This window comes from Podarcis pityusensis, assembly GCF_964106645.2.
Source record: "Podarcis pityusensis genome assembly, chromosome: 11".
Classification (NCBI taxonomy): domain Eukaryota; kingdom Metazoa; phylum Chordata; class Lepidosauria; order Squamata; family Lacertidae; genus Podarcis; species Podarcis pityusensis.
In genome coordinates this window covers 28,359,826-28,385,039 of record NC_138036.1, presented here as the reverse complement: position 1 = coordinate 28,385,039, position 25,214 = coordinate 28,359,826, and the positions used below count along the sequence as shown (strand labels likewise).

Sequence of the window (25,214 nt, the reverse complement as noted above, 5' to 3'; positions counted from 1 at the left end):
AAGAGTATTCATTTCCTGGGCCAGTGGAGCTCTAGTGTCATCAGGAGGAAGGATTAATATTTTTGCTTGAAGAAGAGGGAGCTTTCAAAAATTATTTTCAAAATGGCTCCATATGATTGCACATTATCATCCGTTAATCTGTATGTGATATTTGATTATGTTTACCTCCTGTGTGAATGCTGAATCTCAAAACTGATATTAAAGAATGATACCTTTCTCTTGCCATTGTGGTGTAACCCTGGAGAGTGACCACTTTTAAATTAGAGCTTCATTTAAATGGCATTTGGGGTGCCTAAGTTATCCAAAGGGCTCCTTCTTCAGGACACCAAAGTGATTTCCTTCTCATCCTGGACCTTTAATCATTGACTTCTTTTTTATTTTATTTTTAAATTAAAGAAGCATCTGCGGAATTCACTGGGGAGCAACCAAGGGCCCTTCTGTGAAAGGCTCCAGACTTGGGCACCCTCTTGTGTGTAATTAAGAGATCTATAATTGATGTGCAGACAAAAACGATCTGAGTGAAGCATTAAAAAACGAAGCATCCTTTTCTACCTGGTGCTTGACAACCTTCTGCCCTTTAGCAGAACCCAAGTTTGCAAACAGCGAAGGGAAGGGAAGCGAATGTCTTCTCTGCCGTAAGATCATGTCTAGTGAGTCACAGCAACAATAACAGCGGCTCATTTGAAAGCCGGCGAAAAGATAGATTGCAAAATGCACCTTCTGCTTTCTCCAAATACATGTCAATTTCATTTCTTCCTGCCTACAACCTTTAGTCAACTGAGATGAAAGAAAACACCCGGACGCTGCTTTAATCTTAACCCGCCCTTTCAGATTTTTATTAGCAATTCTTTTTGGCTTCATATAGTTCGACAGTGGGGCTTCTGTGTTTTTATTTCTTTTCTTTTCTTTTTGGAGCTCACAGCCCTCGTATTCGGCAAAAAAATAAAAATAAAAATGCTAAGATTTTTACCGTCAGAAATCTGTGGACTTTCCTTGCAGTCAGCCGTGCATGCCTCTTCTCTCTGTGAAACTGAAAGGGCTTCTTTGAAATTAGCCGAATAAATTTTTGCTTTTGGCTTAACAACTAAATGGTGCCACTTCTTACAAAACGTTGCCAACACAAAGGGCCCTAGACTTTTGCTGCCTTCTCTGTAACTCTCTCCCGTCCTTCGATGTGCGGGCACGAGCACAGGCGCGTGCACGCACACATCGTGTGTTACTTGGTTTAACTTCAATTGCTTCCGGCTGCTGCTGCTGCTGCTGCTATTGTCATCATAACCTTGCTCGTGAGAGTTAAAAGGTCATTTACGCAGAGAAATTAAAAAGTTTATTCACATAAAGTATCCAAATTGTAATAAATGAAGTGCTTCATCGCAAAGTTCAAGCAAGCAAACTATTTCCAAATGTATGACAACCCTCCCCCCCCACCTCGCTGGATCCTAAATTTAAAAATAAGGTAGCAAGTATCTTATTTCTTCTCTTGTTTAAAACACCTCTTATCTCAAGCCACACCATCGTTCTCATTATCACATATTGAAAATGATTTTATTTATCCATTTACATTAACTTGATATATAAACTTGTTGGCAAAAGTCAAATCATATGCTTTATAGTAGCCTCAAACATTTATTAAGAAACCCAAAATTCCATAATAAATAAGCACAGACAGTAAGTTTTCTTTTCTTTTCTTTTTTCTTTTAACATATCACAAATCGACCAGTATGTAACAAGAATGCTTTATCTACACAAAACATCCTATTTCACGTTGTTTGTTCATTCTTCGAAATAGCTTCTGTTCTCTGGGATTGGACCAGCACATGCAGAAAGGGAGAAAAAAATAGCTGATTGTTTTATCTGTACAAAGTCTTTGCCAGGTTGGAGATGTCTCAAGTCCACGTGCGCCAGGCATCTATCTATCAGCCTGCTGCTCGGAGAGGGAGGGCAACAAGAGAAACTGGAGGGACAGCAATAACCGAAACAAAGAAATCAAAACGCCCACAAAAAGAAAAAAGAGTAATAGGAAGTGTTTGGAGCGGGTTCTTTTTTAAAAATCGTTTGAATCCCTCCCCCGCCCCCAAAAAAATTCGCTTAAAAATGCTTTTATCAAAATCGGTTCAATTTCCCCTTCACGCTTCACATCCTGACCACTATTCTTGCCTCGCAGCCACCCGAGGGCCAAACTTGCCCGTTAAGAAAACCTTTCTATCAAAACCCCTGCAACCAACTTTCATCTTTATTTGTACACGCACATGCACACATTGTATACTGTCTTTCTACATGAGGTGGGTTTTTGTTTTGGTGTTTTGTATAAAAAAATAAAAGCCCAACAGATGCCTGGATCTGAATTTGGCTGTGCGGGCTTGGAACATGGGGGGGGGGGAGGAAATTAAAGGAGGAGATCCAACGAGTCCTTTTGTCAGGTTGAGTATCTCTCAAATCCTTATTAAGACACACGTCGATTGTGTTTCCGCCCTTGGAGCACAGTAGGCGGCGGTTGGGGTGAGCGTGTTCCTTGTCTGTATGTTTTTATGTGTGCGTGCGCTTGCCTGGGTCGTGTTATTTGGACGACCACTCTTAAACTCTGCCCGCAAACCAGTCCACTCACTTCTGATCCTGAGTCGACTCCCTGGTAAGTGTTTTGTTTTGTTTCCCCCTCCCTCTTTTAAGTACAAAAAAATGGCGGGAGTGGGGAGTGAGGGCAGGGCTGAGGTGAAGAAGAAGAAGAAGAAGAGGAATTAGAAGAAGCAAAAAGGGCGGGAAAGCGGGAGGCGCGGCTGGGGGCAGGCTGCTGGCTGGCTAGGAAGGCGGGAAGGAGACGCCATTAGGTGAAGCTCATGGAGACTGTGTGCTCTAGCGCCTTTCGGCGGAGGGAGGCGATGCTGGTTCCCCGCCACACGTCGCTGCTGTCCGGGGAGCTGCAGAGCTGCGGCGAGCCCGTCACGTTGCTGGGGCCGGGCAGGGAGGCGGGGACCATCCCGGGGAAGGCGGGCTGGTAGAGGTGCGACTGCAGGCCGGCGCCGTTGGAGCCCGCCAGGCTGTTGGACAAGCCCATGGAGTTGGGCGGGGGCCCCGCCGCCAGGCTGCACTGCGACAGCGACTGCGCCATGGCCTGCTGCCGGCCCAGCGCCGGCGGCAGGGGCAGCTGCGACACGCCCGGCATGCCTGCCGCGGCCCAGCGCGTGTCGTTGGCGTGGAAAGAGCAGAGGCTGTCGCCCATGGCGGCGGCGGCGGCAGCGGCGGCGGAGGGGAACTGGGGCAGGCCCGGCGTGGGGAGCAGCGTGCCGGGGGCGCGGAACACGTTGGTCGTCTTCTTGCGCTTCTTCCACTTGGCCCGCCGGTTCTGGAACCACACCTAGCCGCCCGTTGTCGCCGGCGGGGAGGGAAAGGACAAGTGGGGAGAAGGACAGAGAAAAGAGAGGCCGGTTAGCGTGGCACTCCGGGCAAAGCGCTTGAACAGGCCCCGCGTCCCTCCGCCACCCGCCTCTCTGAGGGCCCACGCCTCTGGCTTGAGGCCCTAAAGGTGAAGATGGAGTTGTCAGGAGGGGGGAAAGAAGGCGTCTGTGTGTGGATACAGACGTCTGGTGTCTGTCCTGCTGTCCGGCTAAAATATGGGTTTTTACGCACTGGTATTTTATCATTGCTCCTAACGCAAAGGACTTTCGCTGCCTTGTTTCCTTCAGCCTCGCCACGGTTCCTCCGAAACCGACCCCTAATGTTCCATTGACTAATAAGGGAGCATAAGTGAAGGGAGAAAATAAGGGCAACTATTCTATTTCCATAGGGGACAAAAGGGAGAATACTCCTTTAAAGGTGGTGGTGGTGGTGGTGGAGGAGGAGGAGGAACATTTCCCCACTCTGGACACAGATGGCTTGAGGGATAAAAATAAAAGAGCTGGCATACTGTATTTACAATCCTTAGATTTTAGCCCTTTGAAATAGTATTATTATATATTTATTTATTTATACCCTGCCTTTTCCCCTGATAGAACCTAGGGAAAACAGTAGAAAATAAAGTTGTTACTCTGGTACCAATAATCTGTTATTTTACTATTGTGAGTTTGCTACAGCTGTTACTATTTTTGTAATAATGTTTAGATTTTATAATAATCTTTCTTAAGCATCTAGACTCATATCTAGTTTGGGAGGCCTACTATGTGAGCATAGGCACAAAAGAAAAAAATAAAGCTACAATCGTACCTCTTACTTCTGGAGCTGGCAGTCTAATTAATACGCTGATGCATAAACAAGTTGTGCAAAACTTGTGTTTAAGACAATGTGAATGACATAACTTTCATGGTTCTAATAGTACCTCATCCTAAGCACTCTTGAGATTTGCACCGAAATATTGGTGAAATATTTCAAAGAAAACATATTTAGAGAATGGTGTCATTGTGTTTTTTCTCAAATATGCACATTTACCTTCAGACTTACACATAAGTTCCATTCCTCACATTTGAACAAGGTGTTCAGTAGTAGCTGAATTCACAAGCCATGTGGGCTCTTTAGTTTCAGTGATTTAACTTAAGTTCAGGTTAAATTGGTTTCTGACTGAGATTGTAGAAAAGTTCTTCACTAACCACTTGAGTTCACTAGATCTACACTTTTAAATAATCTAATGGGGTATCTTATGAAGGATACGCAATAAATATAATCAAGATAAGTACGTTAATATAAGCTATAAAATATTTATGAGCAAGAGATTCATCTGTAGGCATGTTCATTTAATGCACCAGAAGATTGTGTTTCTTATAATAGTTTTAAAAGTATCCACCCCTTATTTACATTAGTTCCATATGCTTAGAGCAAATATATAAATTAGAATACGGACTGCATTCTTTGCCCATCTTTACAAGGACTTTTGAATATAGAAGTACATTTTTAGCTACCCATATGCATGTATGTGTGTGTGTTTATGTGAGGCTAGATATGTGTATATTTTGTATCCTGATTTGAATACATCAACAGACAATATGGAAGATGCATACTCATCTACAATTGGCATCCATATTTTATCTATGCTGGTTATTGAGAACCCTGCATTTGGTACCCATGGCTGGGAATCACACATGCAAGCACTGATGCTGCCCTAAAGCATCCAGCCACAGGATCCATACACATAGCATCTGTTGCATATGTGAGCCTAGATCAGCAAGGGAATATGGATGAACAGGAGAAAGCTGTGTATTGATCTCTCTACTGGGATCAAACAAATAAGTGTGTTTTGTTACAGATATGTGGAACACTCTGAATATACATTGCAGATAGATGTGTAGAGGTCCCATACACATTTTTATTTTTATTTTAGTGCTTAGCAGTGGTTTCCAATAGGAGTTATTCCTACTACCTGAGTACCAGAAGTTGAAAGCACTGAATATGCCATACTTCCCAGTGAAATAATTGGTGTTTTCATATGTTTTTCTTCCTACTTCAAGGCATGAGAAATATTCATATTGTAAATGTAAATAAGACATAAGGGAAACTTTCCCCCCTCAAAAAATAATTTATATAACGTAATTGGAAACAAAGCCAGATTAGTGACTACTTGGAAAAGATTGCTGCTTACTGAGAAGCTGAGTTTTAAATATATATATTAAAGTTTTTGTTTTGCAGTTGACTTGTGGTGAAGCTCAAGTACCTCATTAAGGAGATGCAACAAAGATGCATTAAATCATTACTTCAAGTGAGCTGCCATTGCAATAATTGTGGAGCATTTTGCTTTAGATATTCATTCTGATGCCTTAGTTAATCAACCGAGCTTCTGTCAGCTCCACCAAACGTTGAAGTCGTCTGTGTCAGCAGCTTTTCATTTTCTACTGAGCCATTCAACTCGGCTTTAAAAAAAAAATTAGGCCTTTCCCAAGTGTCTAAATACTAAGCATAAATAAACAAGACTCGAACGCTAAGCATACTTGACCTGGTATCAGACTTTCAGAAATTAGTGGGACTCAACTTCTGAAAAACATCCTTAGTATTGCACTATAAGTAGGCTTTTGAATATGAGCAAGCGGGACTTGGCTGGATAGAAAAGCAAACTGAGGCGGGCACCGCAATCCTATGCATGTTTCCTCTGATGTACCCCCCCCCACTGAACTGAATGGCGCACACTCCCCTTCTAGCCTTAGAATACCTCCATTGAACTCAGTGAGGCTTACTTTCGAGTAAACATGTTTAGGATCGCGCGGCGCAACTATTGTGAGACAATGTTGGTATTTTTGGTTTTACTCCAGTTGAGTTAATTAAATGAACGTATATGTCACGCGAATATACACAATTTTGCATGTACTGTATATGTAAATATTACGGGTTCTTAATAAGTGACTTGGCCTGGTATTCATTTATTTCTCTGTGGGAATATTCTTTAGCTTGGTGGTTCTCCCCAGCTCTCTCCCCGCCTACATCTGGCCTGTTCTTTATTGCCTTCTTCTGCCTCGACCCCTTTCTCTCTTTGCACTGTCTTACCCTGCTCTGGCTGTTTTACCCCGGCCACAGCGCTGCCGCCGCCACAAGTTGATGCGTAAAAAAAATTCGTGAAAGGGCAGAAACTTTTGCAGCGCAAAAGGGGGCAGAATGGAGATGCGTATCTGGGCTGGGCCCTATCCAGAGTCAAATCTGGGTACATGGTGTACACCCCACTTGGTTGCTGTGCTTTTTTAATCAGGGAAGCAAACTCCAGCCTTGGAACCGGGAATTTCCGTAACAATTCCAAATCGATTTTAGTATTTATTGTCCCACTCCAACCTTTTGTTTTAAGAACCGTCCGTGTGCGCTTTAGTAACAAAGATCCTTGTCTTATTTGCGGGCGGTGGGCGCACTGGGTTGCCACGCCACTCTGGAATGGGGCCGCTCCGAGCTCTTGTGCCTACTCACTCTGCTTTAGGGACAGTCTACAAGCCTACGGATTTGAGAGGCTCCGGAGCACCGCCGCATTCTTTCAAACCCTTCAATTTATACAGGGAAATGCGATTGGCCATTAGCAAGAAGGAACAGCTGTTAAGGACTTAAATGTTATAGGAATAATAATAGGAAGGAAGGCAGGAAGAAAAAGATGAGAGGGGGAGAGAGAGACGGAGAGAAGTCGTGTTCAATTATGTTTTAGGGTTAATAGTTAAATGGTGGCCACAAAATCTTTTTATGTGTCATGGTTTACTGGGGTTGTAAAAGAATCTCCATCAGGTCGTCATCGCCTCACTTCAGAGCGACGGCGCATATGCTTTTGAAAATGTGAACGTATCCACTTGGAAACCGGTGCATGACAGATTAAAAGGGAGAGAGAACCTGAGGGAGGTTTTGAAAAGGCGCACATGACAACTCGGAGCTGGAAATATATTAGCCACAGGCATTTGGGCAACTTCGGCTGCGATCAGAAAACGCAGCGACTCCCCCTCTGCTTCCCCACCGCCCAACATTATTAATACAACACTGAGGGTCTAATGGAGTTTGCAATTTCAAACTCTACTTTCATGATACCTGCTGCTACAGTAATATAGACATACTGTAAATGTATTTGGAAATATATAGCCCGTTTAATTCCCCAGCTATAAATGGGGAAGAAAAAAGGGGAGAGGGTATTACTTTCCTTTCTCTTCCCACCCCAACCCCCTCCTTTCACAAAGCTTTATGAAGATCTCATTGGAATCCAGCGGATGATTAATGCGAAGATTTGGTAGGAAATCTGGGGAGCTGCATTAAAGCTCAGATTTCAGGTTCATTTCGATCAGCCAGCCGTGAACTCTAGGCCGAATTCATTACGCTTTAATAGTTACTGGGAGAGGAAGAAAATGCAATTTCTCATTCCATTAGAAAACTAGAAAATACTCTCAGCTTGTCCCCTATTAAGATGTGGCAGGTGACACGGCCAGCGCGGGGGGGACACGGTCAATGGAGTCTCAGCACATTATTTTTAGGTTGGTGTAAAATATTGAAAGGCAAGCCTGGCTGTGCAGAAGTTATTTCACTGATTTGCTTTTTATGTAAATAAAATATTGAAAGTTAATTAATCAGCGCGAGAGACTAATGATTATGCTTATTATATTGCATTGGATCGCTGTCATTTGCATGATTCTCGCATTGCTGCTTAATAAGCCATTCCAGGTTATAAATAATTCTGAAATTGGTTTCTAATAATGGCATGCTATAAAAAGAATGGTTTTATTACACCCGGTCTGGAAAGAGGCGGGGGGGAGAGAGAGAGAGAGCGCAAAGTGGTAGCTTAGGCGTGGGATAGGCCTTTTCGACAAAGCAGGGGTAGGTTTTTAAAATGTAGAAGACAGGAAAGTGAGAAAAAATATAATTTATTCTTGCATATAATGGTGCATAGAGAGCAGCTCGAAAGGCGGGCGCGTGGAGCATTCCCGGATCAATGTGGAGCCCCCTACGCGCCGCAAAGGCTGTGTAAACGAGACCATAAACCCATCCATTACTCTTTCATTTCCATTTGGTCAAGTAGCAAGAATACAATGAACTGGGAAGTAAATACATTTCCCATAATTTATTTTTGCACAAGCTTACACAATGTTAATCATTCTGAAGTGTTAATTAAGAAGGTTATGTTGATTTGATTACTTTTTAAACTGCAGAACATTATTGTAAAGAATATTTAAATTGCCACTCGATTAAATTGTTTCTATTCAGCCGCCCGTAGCTATTAGCAGCGTGTAGGATTATGCTAAGGTCATTAAAATGCTCCCCCCCCCCCCCATTTCACTTGGAGGTGAGTCCTACTGAGGTGAACGCGACTTACTTACAAGTAAGGCTAGAAAACCACGGGGGTAAAAATATGGTTAGTTTCAGGCTGTAAGCGACCTCGGGTCGCCATCTGACGCGCGCTTACCTTCGAAGGAAAGGCAAGAAACAATATGATTTAAAATGGAATAACAATCCTTATCCCTGTTTTAACCGCGACTGGGGTCTTTGAAAAGCACTTGTTCATGTTGAAGTGGAGGGTTTTATTTTGCGTTAGCAATTGTAAATGAAGCGAGGTAATTATTCCGTATTAATTAATTAACCCAAAATAAGATCGTATGCATCTGTTCATTCTCCGTAATTTCGTTTACTATCTGTAAATCGTTGTACGGCCAGGATCCCATTATCATTTAGTTCTACGGATTTCGACCACTGGGGAGAGGAAGCGGGTGAATAATCGCTATTTCCATTCTATATTATACATTTTGTTTCGTTCATCACATTCCTGATAATGAAATTGCTTATTAACCTTTGGAGAAACCCAGTGGAGTTTAATAGGCTTCCTGCTCTTTTCCTTTCTTCCTTCCAAGTTAGTTGTCCAATTATATTTTATTTGGAACCAGATTTCGTTTTTAATTTAAACTAATTAACGTTCTATACTGGTTGAATAAATCTGTATAACTTATCATATATATATATATATATATATATATATATATATATATATATATATTCAGAGAAGAATTGCGGTAGCTTTCTGGTTTTAGCATTGGTGTTACTGTTTTTAAATTGGTTTGGTTTGGGCATGCGTAACAATTTTTCTGGAAGACTCCCCATTATAGTGTTTTCTAATCTAATAGATAATATTAATGCACTTTTCATAGGTAGGTATATGGTGACAGAAACTCTGTTGAACGCAAACACAAAAGTCCTCCTTGGGATTTAAAAGTGTTGTTTCTAGATTTCCTCTGCATTTATCTGCTTGGCGTTCTATAGTTCTGGCTAAATTAATTAGAGAGGATTTCAACTCACGAAGTACATACACATCTATTCTCTCTATACAGAGAGAAATCTCATTGATTTCCCTGTAATTAAGTTCCTCATAAACCTGCTAATAATATCAAACTAAAATGATGGTATTGGAGTCAGCAGCATTTAATTAGTGCCTTTAAAAAAAGATCTAAAATGCAAATGCCTCCAGATAAATTTGGTTCCACTTTAAGATTTTTTAAAAGAATACATTTCTTTTTCCTTTTGGATGTCAGCGATTTCAATCAGAATAATCAAAATAGAAAGAACCAAGGAAAGGGAAAGTTCAGGACTGAGGACAGCGCAGAGTCATTTTAACTAATCGGACTGAAACAAATTCAAACCTGCCAGTATGCGAAACAGGAAGATAACACACAAATGATTTGTTTTCTTAAAGAGTAGGGCAAATGTGTGCTGAAATTGAATATTACCTCACCACAAAAAAGAGATTTGTTATACTTCTCTTAAATTATTTCATCTTTTCTATAATGCGTCCAATGCGTTTGTTCATAAACAGAGAGCTGTTTTTCTAATACTCCTTAACATAAAACGCTAATAAAATTAAAATTAAAACTTCTAGCAAAGGCTTTCTCTTCCTTGGGTTTTTAAGGCTCTTTGAAAATATTTCTTAGACTGCTGCCTCAAACTCCTTCCTTGGTAGTGAAATCGAGCAATGTGTTTGGGATCGGAGTGCCAGTCTGTTGCCTTAGAAATCGATCTCGAAGCGTTGTAGCGTTCACTGAATGTACAACAGCGAAATTCCCAGGCCGCTTCAAATAAACTAAGTTTTGTAACGCAGCGTCTGTGCTGTTCAGTGCTGTGATGGAGCGGAGGGCAGGATATTTATTTTATTTTATTCTTTTAATGGGAAGGCTTCGCTTTGGGGCATCGAAAGCATTGCTTTTAGTTGGTGCCGTTTTATGAAACTGCTGCATTCGCGTCTCTGGATTGGAGAAACAACAGCAGCCCTTTCTCACTTTTGAGACAACTTTAAAACAAAACGAAAACCACAAGTTCGAACTCCCGCCCCCCTTGCGTAATTGAAAATCCTTTCCTTGAGGAATTTGATTAGCTAGCCCTCGGGTCCCTAATCAGGGGAGCTCAATGACCCTAATTAACCAACGCGGGGTAGTAACGTTTAAGTCCCGCCACCCTCCTTTTGGGTCTGGGGACGGGGGCGCCCCCTGGCCTGGAAGGCCCCCCCTGTCCCTGGACGGGGTGGGCGATGGAGGGTCGGAGAGTGGAGGAAGGTGGGTGGCTTGGCCGCTCGGTGGATGGACAGACGGCGAGCGCCTACCTGGACCCGGGACTCGGTGAGGCCGATGCGCAGGGCCAGCTCCTCGCGCATGAAGATGTCCGGGTAGTGCGTCTTGGCGAAGCTCCTCTCCAGCTCGTTGAGCTGCGCGGGCGTGAAGCGCGTCCGGTGCCGCTTCTGCTTCTGCTGGCCCTGCTGCTGGCCGGCCTGGCCGGGGTTCTGGCCGCCTCCGCCGCCTCCGCCGCCGCCGGGCTGACCCTGCTGCTTGTCCGGGTCCTTGGCGCCGACCGAGAGCGCGCCGGGCGTGGAGCCCACGGCGGAGATGTCGTCGCCGGGCAACAGCGTGGAGCCTTCCACCGAGTCCGCGCTGGCAGCCAGGTCGCCCGGGTGGCCTCCGGGTTCCGAGCCTCCGACGCCCAAGCGGCACTTCACCGCCTCCCGGTGGCCCAGCAGCTCGGCGGCGTCTTTCATCCCTGCGGAGGCAAAGCAGCGGCCCGCCGCGATTCAGCCAGGCGCACACCACGGTCCACCCCCGGCCGGCGGGCCCGGACGGTGTCCACCAGCGCCCTAGGCCAACCCGGCCCCCGACGGGGAGGAACGGGGCCGGCCCACCCTGCCTCCTTCCCACCCCCCAAGAACTTGGGAGCCATCCCGCTTGGATAGTCGCCCCCGGACGGCCCCCAGCCACCCTCTCCTCGCCCGAGGGGGCCGCCTTGCGCCTTCGCCGGGAGACGCTCCCGAACATCCACCTGTCCAAAGCCAAGGGCGCCTCAATTTATTTCTTAAGGGTAGGCAAACTAGATACACACATGCAGGATTATTTCAAAAGAACAAAAAAAGAGAGACTTAAATAAAATAAAAAACAAAACAGGAAGAAGACAAAGGAGAGGGAGAGGGGCCACAACCTAAAACGAAATGGCCCCCCAGTTCCGCTACTGCTGCTTTTGGATCTACATATTCCATAGGTGGTTTGCTGTTGTTTTTAAGATGGCGTTAAATCAAATCAAACTTTAATACAGTACAATTACTTTTAAAGAAATTAGTCGCATTAAGGTAAAATCAGGCACAAATTGTCCATTTCCTGCCCGGGGCTTCTTCCTTGGCTGCAGGTGCTGCTGGGGGCGAGGGAGAGGGAGGAAAGAGGGGGGGAAGAGAGGCTTTGGGGGGCAACTCACCGAGCCGGGCGTCCAGGAGGTCGGCGTGAGAGAGCATCGCGCACCGCTCCAGGGCGAAAGCTGTACCCCCCCAAATTTTAGCGGTTGGTGGTGGGTTTTTTTATGAAAAAAAAAAGTTGCACCGGATCTCGCTCTCTCTCAAGCTTATAGATATATATTTATATATAGATCGCCTAAATGAAAGAAAATTCGGTGTGTGGTTAAAAAGGGGGTCTCTTGCATTATAATGTCCTTTAGAGAGACGGGGAGGTGCTTAACACTTCAGTGAACCCGTGAGCAGCTCAGCGAAGGGACCAATCAGGAGGGCAGCCTGCAAATGTCAGCACCCAAAGAGTCCCCGCTCCACCCGCCCGCAGCCTCAGCACCACCAGCCGCAGCAGCAGCAGCAGCGCCGAGCCGCGCGGGCTGGGCTTTTAAAGCCCCCGTCGCCATTCGCCTTCTCTCCCGCCCCGCGCTGATGAATTGCCGGAGAGGCAGCCTCCCCCGCCCCCTCTTATTTTTTCTTTCTTTCTTTTTTTAACAAAAGTGACCTCCTGATCAAATTAGTTGAAAATGACTGACAAAGCCAACCCAATAAAAAGAGGAATATAGGTGGCTGGGGCGGGGGGGCAGAAGTGAATGGCTGGTATGTTGTGCTGTTCCTTTCCCCCATCGTCAGCACCGTCTTACACTCACAGACACTTTTTAATGTCTTCGTTGTGGTGTGTTGTTGCTGTTCTTTTGCCGTCGCTTTGGGGTTTGCGGGAGGGAAAGAGCGAGGAAAGAGGACACAGAGATTCTGCACAGCTGTGGAGTGGCGGAGGTGTATCTGTTCTGGGGATAAATTGTGTTGGATGGCTTTATTTAAGGATTTCTAATGTGGGGTATAAACTTAAGTGCAGCCACTAATATGGGATGGTTGGAAAACGCAGCAGAGAGGAAAGCTGAGTGTGACCCTAATGAAACGTCTGTAGTAACATGGATCTTTGCAGCAGTCTTTCCTCCTCATCCCTCCTCCTCCCCGCCCGCCCCCCAAATCCCCACAAGGATCTCAATCCGCTGAATTACATATTTGTATAAAACAGGAATAATTCCAGCAGTTGTCTTGGTTTAAGGAGAAGGCAGCGCCTCCAGGCGCCTCCTTCATTCACCTGGGCGTGTGAGAAAGTTTCTAAGTTCAGCTTGTCTCCAAACTCAGTTTAAGACAGTAAATAAAGCTGAATGCTTTTTTTTTCAAAAAGAAACAAAACAAAACATTATTTTCCTCTTGAATATGTTAAACTATCCCAACAATTTCAAGTGCTTCGCACAAGGGAAGCGAACCATTTCTAATGTTCTGATTTTTCAAAGCCAGCCAACAACAAAGTTTAGATTAGTAATATATTTCTAACCAGAGTAATTTTCAAGATCATTAGGCATTTATGTAATTAGTGCCAAATCTATAAGCTTTTATTACGATTATTAGAGTAAAATCAGTATAAATTTGTACTAATTTACTACTGTTTAGACTTGGCTGTCAAGGCAAGAGGTTCTTATTGTAAATGATAACGGAGGAAATTAAGTGCAAAATTCTGTACCGTTTCTGATCCGCTCCTAAACAATCCGTTTCAATTGTATTTGTAGCAGAACAGAATGGCCTTTTAAAGTTATTTGATTCTTTTTTTCTCTCTCTCTCCCCGCCCCATTCTCCAAAGGGGGGGGGGGGCTGGAATTGCCATCTAGGCCAGGCACAATGAAAACTGATATTTCCTTCTTCCAGCTTGATTAACATTGATTTTTAATTCGAGAGTGATGCAATTAAGATTATTCATGTAGTGCAAATAAAGCTTACACACACACACACACACAGCAAGCGAAGATGGGTGGGGGTCGGGAATTCACCTGGGAGATTCTCTCTGCTCAGTAATAACCGGGCGAATGGCTTTTTTGATTATTGTTGGTGCTGCTGCTGCTGCTTCGCCGCCCGACGGACACCCACAACACATTGCTCGGCCTTTGTGTTTGGGGTTTCTTAACCCTCCCTCCCCGCTTTTCCTTTCCTGCTGGCAACGCAGGGGTAGTGGGTTTCGGGCTGGCACTGAAAAGGGGAGACAAAGGAGGCGGCCGAGCGAGCTGTGGGGCAGTTGAGCGCCTGGCGAGCCCGTCGATGATCCCATTCAAGGGGTCGCTGTCAGGCTGGAGAGCGTGAAGGGCTGCCCGCCTCTCGGCCCTGTTTGGAAGACTTGGAAGCAGCAAGCCCAGCCCGAGAGCAAAGGGGTGGGCGCGGGAGGGGGGGGGAGAGAAGGCCCTGCTGCTCCAATCTCCCAAAAGTAGCTAACCATCACCAGCCGGAAAAGACAAAAGAAGCAGACCAAGCTCCCCGCGATGCCCACTTTACAAGGGATGCGGGAGTAAGCCTGCAGGAGGGTTGTGGAAGGGGCAGCCGATGATCTTGGCTCGCTACCCCCTCTACCCCCACCGAGTGGCCTGCCTGCCTAGTGGAAAGGGCAGGTGGTCACTTTGGGCAGCTAACCCCCGGGAGTCTCAGTCTTGCTGGGCGGCATACACCCCACCTTTTGGACAGCGCATCTCATGAGCCGGAATAGTTTTGCCCAATTCTCTCCCTCTCTTTCTCTTTCTCTCTCTCTCTCCCCAAGACTATTCCCAGCTGATCCCAGACACACCCACACACCCCGCAGTGCCCTCTTGCCTCGCCTCGTCCTGTTTCTAGTGGCCTAGCACATTTCCAAGGGTGGCTTCCCTTCCTTGCCTTTTTGGGAAGTGGGGGTGCTCCATATCTCTCTGCCCCTCAGTCCCCCCCCCCAAATCTGCCAACTTCCACCAGATCCTGAGCTCGGCTGGCTCGGCGTGCGCCTTTCAAGTCGATAAATAAAGGGCGTAATAGTTAATGGGCAGCCCCATCATCGCGCTTAACAAGGGGCTGGGACCCGCGGCTTATCCATCTCGCTTAGGAACCGCGGGAAAACAAGGCTGCGGCGTGATGGATGGCGCGCTCCCTTTTATGACTTTTCTATTGCTCTTGATTTTTATAGCAGGATAAACAAACTAAATCATTCCTTCCGAGGCTTCAAAGCGCGATGGGCTTGCGGGGGGCTTCATGGGAGGGGAGGAGGGGAGAGAGAAGGAGGCTGTGAGAGGGAGAAAAGGGAAGAAAAGAATGGAAATCGGGAGGGAGGAGGAGGAGGGGAGGGGGAAACCGGGACTAGACGCTTGTCAGAGTGAAAATATTCTTGATTTTTCTCTATGTAAAACACGCGCGCCCACACACACACGTTTCATCTCCTCCGCCTCTTGGATCCAAGAGTATTGGAGGAGAATTGGATTCCACCTGGGCTGAGCCGGAGATGTATTTACAAAGATCTCCCAGCCCCTCGTCATCTTTCCCCCCTCCCCCACCGCCCACCTCCCTCCCTCTTCTCTACTTCCTCACACACACCCCCCAGGAAGCCAGAAAAGTGCCAGTCAGGCCCATTCCTTGGATAATGGAAGGTATTTCCCACCTGATCAGGCAAAGTGAAGTCCCTAACAAGGCACGGCTTAGCACAATGGCCCCCAAAATCTCCACCATGACAAGAGTGTTCTTCAGAAAATCACTTCAGAGCCAAGTAAAAGGATTTTCTATGACGGATCCGGCGATTTTCCCTCCATAAATAGGTTTTAGATTGTTACACACACGTAGGACTGGAACAAAGGGAACGACCAGGGAACATATTGCTTGCCCCTAATAAAATTTATTTAGGCGGTTTACTCCTCATAAAAAAGAGAGATTGAATTTTGTACAAGAGTGCCCCTGCCAAAAGGGCTGGGCGCCGGGAAATCATCCCCGCTTTGGGGTGTCCTCCTCCTCCTCCTCTCCCCCCTGCGCGCCGCCTGCTGCCGCCGCTGCTTCCAGTCGGCCAAGCCGTGGAGAGGGAGGGGGGCATGTCCAGACACAGCTGGAGGCGGAGAGGGGAGGCCGAGGGCCGCTTTGGGGGTTGGCAGGGGTGGGGAAACAGAAATAGACATCGCAGATAGAGAGGCGCCGCCGTCAACTGCGGCCTGGAGGAAGAGGAGGGTTGGGGAGGGGACTCTGGAAGTGCCACATTCAGGGGCTCCTCAGACGCGGCTGCAACAGAAAGAGGATGGGTTTCACACACATGCACCATTTTGACCCAGATCTGGGGTTATTGTCCTTGCCCCCTTAAGGCCTCGATCCCACCACTGATTTCCAAAGGACTCAAATAAGGCGGGGGAGCACGGGCTGGAATGCAGGGGGGGGGGTGTCCACTTGTTTATTTGCATCTTCGAGGCGCCTTTGGCACAGCGGCAGACACCCAGGAAACGACTCTGCCTGGCTTCCTAATTGCTTTGCACACTTAACAGAAGCTGCCCCCCTCCTTTGCTTTCTTGATCCCCCCCCCCTTTATAACTGGTTATCACTTCTATTCAAAAACAGGCTGGTCAGCGGAAGTTCTTTCCCACACAGGAGTTCCTTGCCTTGCTCTGCATCATTAGGGTGGAAAGAAGTTCCCCTTCGAAATAAATTCGTTTAGGATTTAGGGGGCGTATTCCCCCCCCCTTTTAGCCGACTGTTTTGTTTTCTTTAATTTTGGAGGATGCAATTTGGTGCGCGCGCGTGTTTTCGGGGGTTGGGGGAGCAAGTGTGTCTTTTCAGGGCTGAAATATGACACGTTATGATAATTATTATTCACATTGCCGCTATTTAAATGCTGAATGGTAACATCGCTGCCTCTAATGAGAAAGCGTCTCCCTCCATAATTAACGATCTCACATTTTCCTATTTTCTTTGCCTGATGAAAAGAATCAATTTTAATTCCTTGCAAATTACAAGCCCACTTTTGGGAAGGGGGGTGCGCGCGCCTCGGCTCCATTTGCTTGCAGAAAACAAATCAAGTGACTTCTTAGGATCTCGCGGACTACCTCTCTCGCCTGGCCTGGGTCAGCCGCCGGCAAATCAAACCCGGGGCTTGATTAAGAAACGGAGGGAAATGGAGGAGAGCAGGCGGGGGCGGGGGCCGAGCGGGAGAAGCGTCTCCAAGCCGAAGCCACGTCTGGGATAGAGGTGCGCCAAGCAAGCCCCTTCCTGAAAACGCGGCTGGTGGGAGAACGAGATGTAGCTCCCAGTTTGCGTCTTCTCGTGAGCTCAGGTGGTATCTTGAGGATCGGAGGGATCTTTCGGCAGCCGGAGGAGAGGGATCTGGTGGCACCTCGGAGGGGGAAACTTTGTCCAGAGTTGAAACGCCCACGAGAAAATGGTGGATCGGGGCGCGCACAAGTTCAGGAGGCCCACCACAGAGATGGGAGAGGTCACGATTTCTTCTTCTTTTCCTCTTTGAACCTAAAACTCCCTCTGGTTTTTTGTCTCTTCCCCCCCCCCCACCCCACCGCACCCCAGCAAAAGTCTAAGAATGATGCAGTTCTTATTCCGCAAATGCATCTGTCTCAATCGAACAGGCAAACCAGATCTCTGTTTGCTTGCCAGCCGCCAGCAGGTGCCTGCAAAAAAACCCCAAACAAACCCTGAGCTGTGGACCCGCTTGTATTTTTTAAATTATTTTTTTATTCTAAGGCTGGCTCGTTCCAATTAATTTTTCATCAATCGGTTTTGGGGAGGGGAGCTGTTTTTAATAGGAGACAGGTTTAATTTCGCCCTCCGCCTCTCTCCCCACCCCCCTCAGGTTGCAGCCGAAACAAAAATCATATGATTGCAAAGCTGGAACCGCGGCAGCGCTCAAAATCTAGCGCAGCCTGGGCGAAGTTATTTATTTTATTTTGTTTTATTTCTGTTCATTTCCCTTTCCTACGTTCATTGGCAGCAAATAATGTCATTCTGCTGAGCCCAACAGACTTCTCGCGCTTTATAGAAGAAGCCAGAAGGCTCGGAGTACACACGAGTATTTCAAAGTTTACCCTTGTCGACCGATTATTATTCTTATTATAATTTTTTGGAGAGATGGTGGGGTGTAAAGCGGAGAAAAACGACAATCGTGCGCGCGCCTCTTCTTTAAGAAAAGGAAGAGAGACACTCAAACACACACACACACACGCCAAAAGCCTGGCTGACTAAATAGGCGATCAGACGCGACCATGAAAAAATATACATCTCCAGTTTGACAGAGGCGCGTTTAAGTTTCCCTTCCTTCTCTCTCCAACGCCACCCTGTTAATCTGGCCAATTACCCGGGTTGGCTATAATAAGAAACATACATATTTTTGTTTGTATGTGTTAAGTTGGGCCGCTTTTCTGATTTCTATTTGCTCAGGATAAATAATCATATATCAGTTATTCAGTTAGGTGACAAGCCTCGTAATTGGAATAAAAAGAAAACATCTCATCCTTATCTCTTTCTATAACTAGATATAGCGCTAATAAGACTGCATCAATCTTATCTAGCAAAAGAAATAAAATAGACAAACAAACAAATTCGCCTCCAACAAGTTAATGCGGTGTATCTGAGTGGAAAGTAGATATTTTCACGCATTCTGGAGATGAGGAGTGACTTTTAATAAAATCACAAGAAAAACAAATGTAATTCTGTAAGCAATTTCAGAGATCAGCCCCCCCCCTCTCTCCCTCTCCCCCCGTCTCTCCTCTCCCCCCCCCCCCTTTCTCTTTGCCGCTTGGTTAATATTCTCCAGCCGTCCTAACCTTTTCTTTTAAAACCCAGTTAGCGCCAGGAATATGACTGTCACTCAATATAGAGGAGGAGGAGGCGGGAGGGGGGGGGAGAGACGGACACACACACCTTTCGGTCCACCTTCCTTTATTATTTGGGGAGGGGTGGGGGCAGCTCTGGAGGTAATACGGCTTATTTTACCAGGATGATTTTTGTTGACTTTCCCCCCAACCACCCGTCTCCCCTTCCCCAGCAACCCTGCTCTCTATTCTCTCTCTATCCCCCCATCACCACCACCTTCCCATTCCTTTCCCCCCCCGCTCCCCCTTCTCCTCCAGCCCCCAAGTGCGGCTAATTCGGGGCGTCTATATTCACTCAATTAGAGAAATCTAAAGAGAAAATCGATCTTCCATCTGCAGAAATGCCAGCTTAACAAATTAGATTCTTGTTTCGTGCAGGTGATTTGGTGACAGTTGGGGAATTAGAAGTAATAAGTTGTTGTGTTTCAGACCACCTCCCCCTACCAGCGCCATCCCCCCTCCCCCCCATCTCTTTTTCTCTCCCTTCTTTCTCCCTCTCGGCTGATTTCCCCCCCCCCACCTCCATCCCGAAAGCCCCGGCGGGAGAAGGGAAGGCGAGAGCCGCCCGGGCGCCGTGGCCCCGCCTGGGTCGCCTCCTGCTCCGGCCGAGCGGTCCAAGAGGCGAGCGAGCGGCCCCGCATCTCCCGCTGTAATTAGCGCTGCTGCCCTCCATGTGGGCTCGATTAAACCGTGATTTAGCCGAAAGAAATATAATTATGGCTGCAAATAAAATAATCAGCATTGAAGAGCGATTTCCTTAATGAGATGGAGCGGTTGCACGTCACGGAGTAAAGGGGTCTCATTAAGGGGTGGTAATGAGGCTTGGGTGGAGATGGGGAGGAACGCGCACGCCGGAGCCAAGATGCTCCGGATTGCCGCCACTCGCCCAAGCTGGCGCGCCCAGGCTGGTCGGTCAGCCAGCTAGCCAGCTAGCCGACCGTCTAACCAGTCAGTCAGCCGGGCCGCGCTCGAAACGGGCTGGGTAGGTAGGGAGACTCCCAGTGCCGGATTGGTTTTGGAACAGGGGTGCCACGGATGCGCGCTCTGCCGCCGTGGACCCTGAAACGGAGCTTTGCGACCCAGGTTGCAAGCCACAGGGGGGCAAAAAGATATTCCCTCTGCCTGGAGCTGCTGTGTGGGGAGAGGGCCTTTCGGTCCACGCAGCTTATCACTCCCTCCAAGCACTTGAGGACCCGCGGACTTCCCCCTACCCCACACCGCGCTCTGCGCCCAAAGGCGCACGTCCACACACGTGCGCAAGGAACACCGGGCCCGGGGCAGCCGTTGGCTTTCGCCCAGCCCTCCTCCCGCAGAGGGTGTCGTGTCCTGTCCCAAGTGGTGCTGAAGCCAAGCCCTGGAAATGCCCCTTCACCAGATAGCATCGGGCTCCAGCTCCCATCACTTCCAAGACCAGCCATCTTGTTATACCAGAGTGCCCCTGCCAAAGGCTCATCTAGTCCAGGATCTTGTTCTCGGAGTTTTGTTTAGAGAGAGGGAAACCCACAGGCTAACTTGTCATGAGTATGATAGCACTCTCGCTGCTTGTGATTCCCAGCAACTGGCATTCAAAGGCATGCTACCTCCAGCAGTGGAACACAGCCACGGTGCCTAGTATTCACTGACAGCCTTGTCTTCCATGAATTTGCCTAGTCCTCTTTTGAAGCCATCCAAGCGGGTGACCATCACTACTTTCTGTGAGAGCTGATTCCATTGTTTTGCTATGCACTGTGTAAAGAAGTAATTTCTTCTGTCTGTCCTGGATCTTCAGCATTCAGCTTCATTGGATGGTCCGAGGTTCTAGAATTATGAGAGAGGGAAAACAACTTCTCCCTATCCACTTTCTTGCCACCATGTATTATTTTAGGTTGGGTTAATGTCATTGTACGCAGGTTGCACATTGACAATAAAGGTATTTTATTCATTCATTCACTCACTCACTCACTCACTCACTGGAAGCTGGTGTTCAGAATATGAAAAGAGAAGAGTATCCATACATACATTTGCCACTTTTTTTTCTTTATAGAGAAGGTAAAGGGCTCGGTAAATATAAAAGACACATCTAATTTTTTTCCTTATGCATCTTTTCTGGCAAGTTAGATATTTGATTTTGTAAAATGAGCGTATAATGTCCTAATGTTATTTTTTCTCACTGATATAGGAGCCTTTAGAAATCAAAGTGTCTGCAAAATGCTTCCCACTTTAAATATGTTTATGTTTTTCACTATTCTCAACCCATTTTACAGAACTGAAGTTGAGATACAGTGTTTGGTTCATGGGCAGGAGACCCAGGTTGCTGACCAGGAATGGAAGAGATTGGCCCAGACCATTATAGTCATTGGTCCTACAGGAGAGTTGAAGCCTTTCCTTGGCCGCTGGCATCCACAGTAGTTGACCAGCTTCTCATGTAAGATGTTGGCCACCTTAAATAAATGTTGTTGCCTCATGGTTAATATTCTATTGAGTTCAAGAGAACTCACTTTCAGGATGGGAGCATAATGGGCTTTGGATAACTTCCTTGTTAAAAATTAGAAAATAAATGTTATAGCATTTTGTACCCTGAAAAATGGAATAGACCTAATAAAACTTGTACACACACACACACACACACACACACACACACATCTCATCCAGAGTATATAAAGCTATGCATGATCCAGACTTTTAACGATTGCAAACAGCAACTAGAGCCAATTGCAAGGGCATATTAGAAGTTAAAAACAAAAAACAAGAAATAAAGAGCTACTAAATTATAAAGAGGCCTATAATCTGATTAAAGAATTTTTAAATCAATTCATACTTTTAGTTTAGTCAATTCATTAACCAATTAAATCTGCATCTATTTATATATGAACACAACAATATTTCGAAGGGGGATAGCATATTCTGTTCTACACTATCTGCGCAGGTGCCATGGTTGGCATCAATTCAGAAGAGGCATTCCCCACTTTGTGACAGAGAAAATGAAATATCTGCAATTTTTGAAAGTTCTTGTATTAGAAACAATTAAGACTTAACCCCCGCCTGCCACTGCTATCCAATTTAAAAGGGGCACCTTTTTGTCAATCAGAAGGCTTTAATATGTTAATGTGACTATTAATCAAATCAAAGTTGCAGATCTAAGCTAAAAATAGAGTAATAGAGGACAGAAGAGAAGTGGTGCAGGGTCACCACCAGCTCTGCTGAGAAGTCTCCATCAGCTTTCACCTGGCAGCAGCCACTGAATCAGACTGCAGCTGAGCAGGGAAGAGAAAGGATGCAGGGCCACTCCATTGGCTCAGCTGAGAGGCTAGCAACTTTTGGTACCTTAACTCAATGAGCTTTTGCACCCAAGATACTTACTGGAAGAACATGTAACTAAGATATTATACCCAAGTTTGATTATTTCCTCCTCTCTCCCAATTAATTTTCCTTTTTTGTTGTGCCATTTTAGATTGCTAGCCTGGGAGCAGTTTTTTCAGTGACCTGTAAGCCACACTAGAAGCCTATTTCGGCAGAAAAGACTCAACTTGAGTCTCTTGTTTTTAATTGCTGTGTTATTTTAATATACTTTAACCATGAATATTTATATTTTAACTATTTACATACCTTGGTTTTTATATTTTGTAAACATCCTAGAAGCCTGTTTTGGCAGTAGGCTGTATAGCATAAGAAGAAATAAGCCCAACTCAGAATAAATAGGGGTTGTGCCCAATTCACTGTAATCACTCTGGCAGTCTCAGTCCTTACTCTGCAGCTGGCAAGCTTTGCTGTCCTGCATGTCCAATTCAGAAGGTTCAGAACCTGGACAGCTCCTTCTTGGCTGCAGAGGCCTCATGTTTATCCATTCCTAAAGAGACCACAGATGGGCGGATAGCATACTGTTGCTTTATTGTTTTATCTTTTGTACTCCTCTGTCCTCTTGCTTAAATATATTAACTTGTGAACTGCCTTGGCAGTAGACAAATGCATCAAACAAGCAAACTTGCAATCACCAGTTGAACTGCCTCTATTAGAAGTATTGTGCTGGAATCAATATAAGGTTCTGTGAGAATACCCTCTGTGGTATTTGATCTGTGTTGGCTGTTCCAAGCATGCACATTACCACTTAATGTTGCATTCATTCAATGATATATACCCTAATGGAAACTTACTACAATTAATAAGCAGGAGGAAACTTCTGACACCAGGTTTTCTTGGCATCTCATTATTTTAAGTTAATGGTTCTAATCCAGCCATGGACCTCTCTGAACCTCCCTGCAGGAGAAGTGCAGGCTTATTTCTAACCACTTTCCCACTAATGTCTTCAGGTAGAATTTTAATATACACTTATTATTAGACTTATATCCCTCTTGTCCTCCAAGAAGCTCAAGTCAGTCTACGTGGTTCTACACTCCTTTATCTTCACAAGAACCCAGGAAAAATCTCATAGAAGCCCAAGAGGAACATGCTTGCTCAAGTGCCCAGCAGGAAAGAAGTGGGACCTCATTTGTGGCAGTAAGGAGCAGCAGCAGCAGCAGCAGCAGCAGCACAGGGATAACCTGATTCTGAAGGACCATCCAAGCCAGGTGCTCAAAAGTTCCTTAATGGTAACAACCACCTTCCTTTGCCCCCCCCCCCCCCATCTCATTCTAGACCTGGAAAGTGCTTGAAATTAAAAAGTGGCACTTTATATGTGTATCCAGATTGCTGCTCTTCTTGGGACTGGATGTACTGGCATTGCATGCAGCCCTTGCTGGGTATAACACAGTGCCCAGTGTTCCACACCCATCTTCCAGGAAACATTATGAAGCTTACATGGATCCTATTAATGTAACTTCACTAATGAACTTTCAAGCATATGGCAGAGGAGGGATGTACTGTGGGCAGCCTTGTGCCAGCTACTATCTCTCAGCCTAACCTACCTCACAGCAATGGTGGCTGATGCTCGTTGAGACTTGTAGGGCAGAAGGCAGAGAGGCCAGCAGCAGCAGGAGCCACAGCCAATGAAGTTGAAGCCAGAACTAATGACAGACAGGTGGCGATTGGCTAAGGGCAGACTGAGGTTGCTGGGGCAGTGCCTCCTCTGACTCACAGAGCTGTTGTGAGGATGAAACAAGGAAAGGGAGAGCTGTGTAAGCCACCATGAGCTGCTTGATGGAAAGATGGTATATAAGGGAGGTGGAGTAATGTCCAGACAAAATAAAGAACTGCCCCAAAGCTTCCTTTCCCCTCCATGCCAGCAGCCCCTTCAAGGGTGGTGTTGTTTGGGCCACAGAAAAATGGGTCAGGGTGTATAGACCACAGGCTAACTAATTGAAGGGCATCCGCTCCTCCACAACCCCCCACCGAAGGCAATCCAAAATCCACAGCTGGACAATACCTTTTATTAGGACCAACCAAAATGTCACCAGATAGCGAACAAGGCTTTTAGTTCTGCATAACTCTTCTTTAGGCTGGATGTTACACACCTTAGGCTGGAGGTTACATACCTAGGAGGATTCTGGAATAAAGGAACAATGGTCACAGCCACACGAAACATTTAAAGCACTCATAATTTAACATTCATGCCTTCCCCAAATAATATTGGAAACTGTAGTTCCCAGCACCCTTAACGAACTACATTCCCCAGTGTAAGAGTGCTTTGACTGTGTGGTGTGGATGTAACTAATGGCTGTTACTCATTTTTGAAAACCTGAAGCCCAGTTGCTATCCATACCTTCCCCCAACCAAGGTCACTTAAAAGTCACCCCAGCCCCCTTTTAAGCAGTCTGCCAAACTGACTGAGTCAATGACTAATAAAGGTGGAATTTTTTCAAGTTCATTCAAGGGTGATAGTGAGCACAAAGGGTGACTGCATACTATTAACTTCCTTAATTCTTATTAAACATTTTTATATATATAAAAAAAACACCACCAGTCACTCACTTAGTTCAAGGTGTTTGTAATTAATTTTCCATTACATTTGACTTTCATATAGTCTGCATAAATTCATCTGCAAATCTGTCCTTTTCACAGAAGCTGTTTATTGAAGGAAGGTAAAAGCTTCTGAACTTTAAAAATAATTGTTCTTAATCAACTTACATGTTTCAGGGCTAACAATTCATAGTTGCTAAAATTAGAACTGTCACCCAATTAAATAAATTTTAAGCCACATTCTTAAATGTACTTACTAGGGAGTAAGTCCCACTGAACACTGCGTGAGACTAACTTTCAAGGAAAATTTTATTTGTTTTCTTACAATTATAATCCGTCACACTAGACCTGCTTAGCTTCAGCAAGGTGATGACGTTATATGCCTTCAGACCATATGCATAGGATTGTGCAGCCAGTTAATTAATTGTCAGAGTTTTAATTAATTGAGTTTATTAAATCTGCAGAAATGGGCACATGAACCAAAGATTCATATATGGGTTAGAAGAGCTATACCCTCCTGCATGTAA

General features: G+C 45.8%; 1 protein-coding gene and 1 long non-coding RNA gene across 3 annotated transcripts in view; one reads left to right on the top strand and one right to left on the bottom strand.

The window, feature by feature from the left end:
* Nucleotides 1–2,522: 2,522 nt before the first annotated feature.
* LOC308458369 overlaps nucleotides 2,523–25,214 on the top strand; it is a 33,978-nt gene continuing 11,286 nt past the window's right edge. For both annotated transcript variants that reach the window (XR_013977291.1, XR_013977292.1), the window contains exon 1: nucleotides 2,523–2,629. This is a non-coding gene — a long non-coding RNA (uncharacterized lncRNA). The remainder of the gene's footprint in view (nucleotides 2,630–25,214) is intronic.
* Nucleotides 2,623–12,352, bottom strand: OTP (orthopedia homeobox). The gene is made up of 3 exons (XM_080973065.1): nucleotides 12,142–12,352; nucleotides 11,009–11,439; nucleotides 2,623–3,352 (listed from the first exon to the last, which is right to left on the bottom strand). Exons 1-3 carry the CDS (start codon nucleotides 12,176–12,178, stop codon nucleotides 2,822–2,824), a joined length of 999 nt encoding a protein of 332 aa, XP_080829191.1. The 5' UTR covers nucleotides 12,179–12,352; the 3' UTR covers nucleotides 2,623–2,821.

What these genes read in the sequence shown, in the direction of transcription:
- OTP (XM_080973065.1), bottom strand. Translation starts at nt 12,178, where the DNA reads ATGCTCTCTCACGCCGACCTCCTGGACGCCCGGCTCG. An exon ending in CCTCCTGGACGCCCGGCTCG is followed by an intron (nt 11,440 to 12,141) that starts GTGAGTTGCCCC and finishes TTGCCTCCGCAG; the next exon opens with GGATGAAAGACGCCGCCGAG. An exon ending in TCACCGAGTCCCGGGTCCAG is followed by an intron (nt 3,353 to 11,008) that starts GTAGGCGCTCGC and finishes ACGGGCGGCTAG; the next exon opens with GTGTGGTTCCAGAACCGGCG.